Below are 9,260 nucleotides of genomic sequence, written 5' to 3'. Positions count from 1 at the left end.
GCTGTATTCACTGCACATTAAAAGAAGCACCTGGATAATTCTTAGATTTGCAGAAAGACACATGTGTAGCCTTACTTATAAACGTGGTACTGGACATTGCAAATAAAATGGTTCTCCATATTGCTTAGAAACATTCAGGAGTGATGTTAGGTAAATTAGAAATTTCAAAAAATCTGGAAATCTTACCATAACCATACAATATATATTTTAACAGTTTTAGTAGTCAAATTGTTTTAGGACAGGTAAAGTTGACCTGAAATGCAATAAGCAAACCATTTGTTCTAATTAGTGTTTATTCATGGGCACTGGATTGGTCACAATGTGACTTCACAAGTAAACAGTTGGTACATGCATTGATTGGATGGCTAAACACGGACACCAAAGATTTTCACCCTCTCACCCTGAACCATACTACAGCTTAATGGCCTTTATATGTACAGTATGTGCAACATGAGGATAGTGTAGGGTAGGGAAGAGTGAAGGGGGTCGTTTAGATATGTCAATGTTGAGAGTACTCTCTCTCATCTGCTCTGCCATCTTTGTTTGGCAGACAAGTTGAACTAAGAACTAACCTTTAAATATCAAACAATATGTTCTCCCATATGACTATTTTGTTGATTGCTCCACAGACTGCACGTTGCATTGGCAATAAAGAGCTGCTAAACCTTTTCCACGTGTGAATCACTTCTTGTGAAGCTGGGTGTCGTGAAATCTCAAGACTCTCTTCACTTTGATGCTCATATAATTGATATCTGAATTCTAACCTAGAAGTGTATTTGAATGATGTGTAAAGTACCACAGGAAAGTATAAAGGTTTCCAGATGGAGTAGAGACTATGGCTGAAAGTAGGTGTGGTTCAGCGGGTGGCGTGGCTCTTCACGTCTGACAAAGCATTCATATTCCCATATTCTCTGTGGGGGGTCGAACTTCTGCTTTATTGTGCCGTACAATGGAGACAGACAGGAAAGCAATTGGGTCGAAAAGGACATGATTATGACACGTGACGCAGGTCCTGAGTGGAATTTTGAACCCAGGCAGTCGCAATGATGCGGTCAGTGTGCTAACTGGTTGACCTATCACGACGCCCTGCCTTCAATATATATATTTCTTAAATTACACAATCAGGCCAGTGTAGCATAGCTCAGTTGGGCAGTGTGAAAAAAAAGGTCAAGGGGGACCTTATAGCTTCTTTGATCTAGTTGTCGTCGTCCTCTTCATCGCTGTCCCTCATGGATATGCCCTGCATCCCCCCTTCCCTTACAGAGGCAGTGGCCTCCTCCAGGGTCAGGCGGTTCCTCACCGTGTCGTACATCTTGCTGTTCAACGTGGAGTCCAGGACCCCCTGCAGACGGAAGTCTCGATACTTTTTCTGACAAAAAAGAAAGCAAAGGGGGACAAAAAGACAATTATAGATAGGACATGGAAAGTGTTTTGAGGCATTGATTGATTGATTGATTGATTGATTGATTGATTGATTGATTGATTGAAGACTTTATTAGAAGATTGCATAGGAAAAGGTATTTTCATGACAGTACAGTTCACTGGCACAAGGTCAACTAAAAGGAGATCCAAGAAAGCCTTTCGGCTTATTTACATAGGAAACCTTTATGCATCTCATATAACATTGAATATCTCATATAACATTGAATCACAGACGGATAGAACACAGTACTATGCAGAGGATATCATCAATAGCAGAAAGAAAGTTGTAAAAACAGATAAATAAAATAAATAAGAAAGTACCTAAAATATATTTACTGTGGAAAAGGGAGAGCTAAGTATATATAGGCTTAGATAGTCCTCTGAACTGTGTTTTCTTTGTTAAACGTGGGCCTGTGAAGCCATTTGAGACAGTGACTAAGGGCTATTCAAATAAACGTGACTCGGCTTGACTTGACTTTGCTGTACGTGCACTGGTTTAAATGTACTTAAAAACATATAAAAGTTTATTTAGGGGATGGAATTCCTGAATTATTTTAACTCCAATTAAACGTTCACATGATGACACACATAAGCAGAGCTTCAGTGGGAGCTGCGGGTGTGCACCATACAATATGCAACCAATGCAACAATTTAGAAAATTGCCTAGAATATTGTTCATAAAATGATAGCCTACATATTGTTCAATAATTATGTTAGGAACAATTACTAACTATTGTCCATAATGAATTCGCTCTTCAACATGTTTTAGACTGTTTTAGAAAGATACATGAATTCACTAGCTTGCACCCATATGCTGGAAATGCTAGATGCTCCCCATGCTATGCTCCCCATATCCCATATGATGTACAGTATGTTCTTGGCAGTGTTCTTTGTGGTTTGAGTCAGGTTATGGCATAGATTACCACACAGAACCGGGAATCTGTTAACCACTGACACCATTCCACTATCACACTGCAATATTATCACCTGGCTCCACATCCCAAACCTTTCTAAATCCAACCAAGACGGAGTCCTAGGCCAGACGAATCTGGATATTTCATATATCCCAGATTTTCAGATATCCACATAGAAAAATATCTAGGTCCACACGACAAAGATATCTAGGTCTAAAATAATGTGATTCCCAGACCTCCACTAGGGGGACAAGCACACACACAGTAAAGTCTTCGGATATATCCGTGTTCCATGCTTACACGGATCCAGTGAATCGGATATGTTTCAATGTCTTCACTTATTTATCCGGTTTGAAAAATATCCAGTTTCGCAGCCGAATTATCCAGCTTCGTGTGGCTGCAAGCCCCAATCGCACAAAGAAATGTCTAGCTTCAGAAATATCCAGCTCTGTGTGGCCGGCACCTAAATAAATGGGTCACGACTCCAAGCTCTATAGGGCTCAAAGGTTTGAAAACCTTGAAAACTGAATGATTATTACTGACACTGTATAGACATTTTTTGTGGGGAGTTTGATCAATTCTGCCATCTATGCTACTGGTTTGCTATCTTTGTGGCAACTGGAAACTTAATTTTGTGAACTATTCTGTACAAATTGTGGGCTTTCTTTCTGGAAGGATTCATCCATATATATCCATATATTTTTCAAATGACTGGATTTAGTTTTTTCCCTCCTCCTAAAACCGTAATGAAAGATATAGTTGTCTCACTCGAACTCTAAACCAAAACAACTTGTAAAACAATACAAATGTAAGAGTTAAACATGTCCTCACCTTTACTATCCTGATGAGGATCTTCAGTTGGTACACGTGAAGCTGAAGATCCATGCGATCAGTCAGCCATGTTGCTAAGAGATTCATGGTGCTGGTGTACCATTGCTGCAAAACACACACATGCACACACACAGAGAGAGAGAGAGAAAAGAGAGCAAGAGAGAGTACATGAAGTAAGTGAGAAAGCAACATCCACATGCAAGCAGTATCTATCTACCTCATGAAATGCAATCACTGTATATCAATTTCAGAAAGACTGACATTTCATCTGCTAGAAAACACCACTTCTGAAGCTCTCTCTGAGTCTCTCATTGCCTGGTGCACTTGACAAGAAGGGATTTGATCACATCATTTTGACATGTTAGCTCACTGCTGGATTATTATGGGACAGGCCAGAGGATCATGTTGGTATACAGTCATTAGTAGGAAGCTGTCTGTATTCACGCAGACCTAAGCTTCATTGTCTCTACACTGAATCCCAATAACTTTGACCCCTTGAGCTCAGACCCAAATCCTTGAGAATACCCTTGTAGGGGTATTGTAGACTTTGTAGACATTTTCTTTTCATACATTTAAAAAATACAAACAAAATATAAAAAATATATAATAATAGGCCTAAAAATACTTTGTTTCAAAAATTAAAAAATCAAAAGAAAAATCTAAGAAATCCCATAAATATAAAACAATATATATAATTAAGAAATAGTGAAAATAGACTATCTAAAAGCTTGCAATGCGGCACAAAGCGACCCATTGTGTGCTTGTAGAACTTCTATTTTCACTAGTTTGGGTCCCGGCCGGGCAAACGTCTAATCTCTCTTTTGGGTCTCAACCTGAAAACTTTGAGAACCACTGGACTAGAGGACCTATCAAATAGTTCCATTGGCCCACAAAACCTAGTAAGGTCTTGTTATCCCAAAACACACTTTAGCTTTAGATACAACCTAATATGAACACATTATTCAGAAGTAGATAATTAAATAAACATAATAGCAGTCAGATTGCTATGCTTCTTTTATTTTAATGAGCGGTCATGTCAGTACGTTTTCAGATGACAACTGACAAAACCAAAACTACATTGAGTATCGCCCCTTCTAATAATATACTCAAGTCCCTAGTCTCTAGGTGATGTCAGTGTACCGTATGTCAAGAAATGGCTGACAAGGAAACAGTGCTTGCTGACAGAAAACCAGGAATTCTATGTTTTTATGCCCACTTCCAGTTTATACCACACTTACTTCCAATTTGCATCTGAATACAGATACGTATAATGTTTTGATTTTATTTACTGTATATATACTTGACAGATGGCTTTGCTTTACACCCCCACTGGGCTTTACCATACAACAATAGCTACGCATGTGCTTTAGCCAAAATAAACTGTGGTATGCCTCAGGGTTGCATTCTAAGCCCCTCACACATTTACAGTGGCGTACACACTGTCAAACCTCAAATATCCAATTGCTCCAAACTTCTACATCTATCAGGGACGGCGAACTCAAATACCTCCTCCACAGCTAAAACAGAAGCTAAGCCGAGAGGGTGCAGATGTTCCTCTGTGGCCCCAGTGCAGTTACAGCTCTAATTGATGTGTAATGACGAGCGCAGGCTGATACTAATAGAAGCCGACTGACTTTCAACAGCCAGAGTAGGGGCCAAAAGGAGGGGGGGATCAGAAAGATTGTGGAGGACAGGAGAGGAGGAAGGGGTAACCACAAAGAGGAGGAGGAGGAGGACGACGCAGAAGGAGAGTAGAGAGCTAGTATGAGATGGAGGAAATGGAACAGGTTCATTTGATATGGCAGAGTTCAGGCGTTTATCCTTGAATAGGATACTGTTTTATAAGGTTCATAGATAGAGCCTAGTAAAACAGAGCATGTCATCATTGTCAAGTTTCAAATTTGTATGTTTTTTCGTAAAGTAAAGCCCTGCTTCATCATACAAGGCCATCGCACAAAAGTAGTGAAAACAGTCGATCTACAAGCACACAACGCCTCGCACCACTAGTTTAAATCATTTTTTAAATGATAAAACACAAAATGAACGGTTTCCACCCGACAACGACGATGTGGTGAATCAGTGTGGTGACCTGGTGCCAGCAACTTGCTCCGTCGCTGTGTGCCTGTGAAGGCATCGTCATGGCAGCAGGCCTGTGATCTTGTCCCAAGCACAGCCCCCTGTGGAGAGGCCAGGCCTGATGGACTGTTCACTTTCTCTCTCTCTCTCTCTATTCCACTTTTCTTTCTCTATATCCCTGGCAAGCCTTATATCACTTGCACCCATTTCACAGCAGCCACATTGTGGACCAGCTAGCAGTTCGATTTCGATTTTTTTTGGTAAAGAGAATAAATTGTTTCAAAAATGTTTTCATAAAAAAAAGAAAAAAGAAAAAAAGAATTGTTGGACTCAGGCTTATTATATTGCAGAACCTTGTTGTGTCTTAGGAGGACCGGGCTGTGGACCTTTTGCCCGATGCTGTGCTCTAATTAGCGAGATCCATACCAGAATTACCCTAATTTCAAAAAATCGCCCAGCCCTACTTGTAAGGGATACAAAGTCGGTGGAAATGTTTTTCCCCCACAAAGGCCTGTGTGCCATATCTGTTACTGTTCTAGTGCAGCACCTTATACATATAGTGCACCTGCTGACATTTTTAACCATATCGTATTGCACCTCATGTCTAACCTCACTACCTGCTACTAGTTCTGATAGATGTTTGTCTTTTAACCTGTCTCTTTTAACCCTGAAAGGCTTCACCTTGCTTTTCATGATTTCCCCCACTTCTTTACCCCTGTAAACCTGTGAGGTGAGGTGACAATAACCTTGATTCTGTTCCCATGCCAGGCAGTGATGCATGCTGCTCACGATTTTGACTCAGTAGAACGCTTGTAGGTTCTTGGGGCCCATGGCGAATCTTGCCGATACTGTCACCTGAGGTAAAAACTGCAGAGCTTTTTTCACCACATGGCTGGTGTGCTTATCCCAAGGGAGATCCTTGGTGATGTGAATGCAGAGGAAGTTGAAGCTATCTCTACAGCAGACCCGTTAATGGTGATGCCGTCCAACCTATCTCCTCTCTTCCTGTAGTCTACGATCAGCTCGTTGTCTTGTTGACAGTGAGAGACAGGTTGTTATCCTGGCACCACTGTGTCAGGTTGTTGTCCTCTCTCCTGTAGGCTGGCTTATCATTGTCGTTCATCAGGCATATCACTGGTTTGTCTTCGGTGAACTTGATCACCAAGTTGTTACAGCGTCAGACGATCAGCGCATTGTCCTCATGGTGGGTGCTGCTTGCCTCAGCTTCTGCCTATTGGCAGGCAGGAGCAGGATGGAGGAGTGATCCGATTTGCCAAACAGTAAGGGGAGGTGCGGTTTGAAGGCACTGCAGAAGGCAAACTATCTCCCTGTGTGTTTGCATCGATATGCTGGAAAGTATTTTGGTAATATTTTCCTCAGAGATGCTTTGTTGAAGTCCCCAACCACAACGAAAGTACCCATGGGTGCAAGTATTCTGTGTTTGGCCCATACAGTTCCTTGAGTACCATGTCCATGTCGGCTTGTGACAAGTATGTACACAGCTATCACAATAATAGTCATGGACTCCCTAGGCAGTCAGAATGGCTGATGTACTGTAAGTTTGGGAAGCAGTAAGAACTAGACTGCACTCTGTCGAGGTGCCAACTTGCGCCTTGAGCACTCGTGGCCATGTATGGCCTATTTGTGCGCCAGCAGAGTGCACAAGTACTGCGTTCGGTGTAACTGTCATGTATCTGTATGCCCAGCGTTATTTATATCAGGTCGCACTTGTTGATGGTGACGTCACCAAGACTGCTAGTCCCTCATGCTTGTTGACGGTGACATCACCATGAATGCTGGTCCCTGATTGGCTAAGGGCGTAAACACAGACAGAGGACGCGACAGAAACACAGAATGCAGTACTTGTGCACTCTGCTGGCGCACGTAATTAATGTTTCTAAAATCACACCAAGCATGGTAGACATATAACCTCTTGCCCAGAGAGTTCTCTTGACTGTCCAAGTTAAAAACGGAGAACCCCCGGGGCGACAATGCATGGCATGGTCTGGTATCTTCCTACAACTAAGTCTCTGAAAGGCAAATGATGCTACAATCCCTTGTTTCCTGCTTGAAGGAGATCCCTGCTCTCCATCTGCACAGCAGGGAGTGTATGGTGGCTACAGCAGAACTGGGAAGCAGGGGGCAGTTGGCATGCTGTCTCAGCCTCCCCAGCACCCGGCCTCTGGCCGCGATATCTCAGACAAGGCCTCCGACGGTGCCTCCATGGTAGTGCCACTGTGGCACTGTGCAGTAATGTATTTCTATCATACCTCAAGTAGGTAGGGGGGTGAAAATAATACATAGAATAAACATAAATCTCTCTCTCTCTCTCTCTCTCTCTCTCTCTCTCTCTCTCTCTCTCTCTCTCTCTCTCTCTCTCTCTCTCTCTCTCTCTCTCTCTCTCTCTCTCTCTCTCTCTCTCTCTCTCTCTCTCACACACACACACACACACAAACATACACAAGCCCTTCAAAGTCACGCTACCCTAAAATATGTCACATCCCAAAGCTGCAGTTCCACTTCAACCGCAGCGAAGGTCACGATACTTCAGGGAAGATTTAAGACACGTGTCCCCCCTAATGGGAAATTTGAACGCAAATCTGAAGCTTGCCAAGCTTGTCAAATGAACAGTGATGGCCCCTCTTGCTTTGTTCCTCTCGGCAGAGACTAACAAAAGCATCCGTTGGAGCAGACGATCGCTCCCCAGCTCCTCTTTTTTAGGCTGCGTAGGGATCAGCAGGGGGTTAGCACTCGCCGACTGCCAAAACAAGCGTAATATGTCTCTGAATACATAATGCCATAACCCGACAGGGATCAAATCTGTGACATTCTAACGAGTTCCATCTGAAGGAAGGAAGGGTCTTGGATGGGTTGAATCAGGTTGTGTGTGTGTGTGTGTGTGTGTGTGTGTGTGTGTGTGTGTGTGTGTGTGTGTGTGTGTGTGTGTGTGTGTGTGTGTGTGTGTGTGTGGTGTTGAACCCCGACCTAAACACAGATGACATGCATGGCCTTCGTTATCGATACGCACGCGCGCACACACACGAATGCATGCATGCACGCACGCGCAGGCACACACACACACACACACACACACACACACACACACTCTTCTGCAGGTCCCCATCCCCCTCAGAGTGAGAGCTGGGAGACAGAACGACCTCCTGCCCCCTTCTGACACCCTCCTCACCACACACACACACACACACACACACACACACACACACACACACACACACACACACACACACACACACACACACACACACACACACACACACACACAGCTCGTCGAAGCTGGCATTCACACCCAAAGCTTTACATGTTCCGGGAAGCCATGATGCCTGGGGCGGGGGGGTTGCACCAGGAGGATTCTGTGCAAAATCCACACACCTCTGTCAGTCTGCACTAAATGGTGCATTTATATAGAATCTTTATCAAAGGTTGTGCATTACATACACCGATGGCAAGGCACCAACCTGCTCACCAGGAGCAACTAGGGGTTCAGAGTCTTGCTTAAGGACTCTTCGACACTAACTCTGGGGGAGCCTGGGATCGAACTGGGAACCCTTCGGTAACCCTCCATGTTCTAATGACGGTTTCTCTACCCCTGAGCCACTGCCACTGCACTCATCCCCATGCACCTCCCCACCCATCTGCGACCCCTTCACATGTAAGGGCCTTTTTTCCAGAGCGCTGCCGTGTCGCTGTGTAACTGCTGTGGTAGTACATGCAGCGACACAGTGCATAGCAGTGCCGCTTGAAGCAGTGCCGCTTCAAGCAAAGCAGTGCCGCTTCAAGCAAACACACCACCAGACAGCCAACAAAACGTATTATAGAGATGGAGGTCCTCCTTTTGTGGGGCGGCTCCGGGCCCAGGCTCTGGGCCTGGGCTGGGGGTCTTTGTGCTGCTGAGAGCCAGGAATGTTGTAGCTGAGGAGGGGCCACTCCACAGGGGGTACACTGGGATTACAAGCAACCTGGGACTCTGCCTCTTTCTGCCTCTGCTCCACACTCTGT

At 44.0% G+C, this 9,260-nt stretch overlaps 1 protein-coding gene across 3 annotated transcripts in view; it reads right to left on the bottom strand.

Annotated features, from left to right (window-relative positions):
- Nucleotides 1-1,195: 1,195 nt before the first annotated feature.
- The window catches only part of cadpsa (Ca2+-dependent activator protein for secretion a), a gene marked incomplete at both ends in the record, with an annotated part of 143,171 nt that continues 135,106 nt past the window's right edge, over nt 1,196-9,260 (bottom strand). For all 3 annotated transcript variants that reach the window (XM_080728398.1, XM_080728399.1, XM_080728400.1), the window contains 2 exons: nt 1,196-1,369; nt 3,168-3,272. In XM_080728398.1, coding sequence (XP_080584524.1) covers nt 1,196-1,369; nt 3,168-3,272 — 279 coding nt within the window. The remainder of the gene's footprint in view (nt 1,370-3,167; nt 3,273-9,260) is intronic.

The sequence above is a fragment of the Nannobrachium achirus genome (assembly GCF_963921795.1).
Source record: "Nannobrachium achirus genome assembly, chromosome: 6".
Lineage (NCBI taxonomy): Eukaryota > Metazoa > Chordata > Actinopteri > Myctophiformes > Myctophidae > Nannobrachium > Nannobrachium achirus.
Note: the sequence above shows the minus strand (reverse complement) of the source record. Positions and strands in the feature narration are given on the sequence as shown.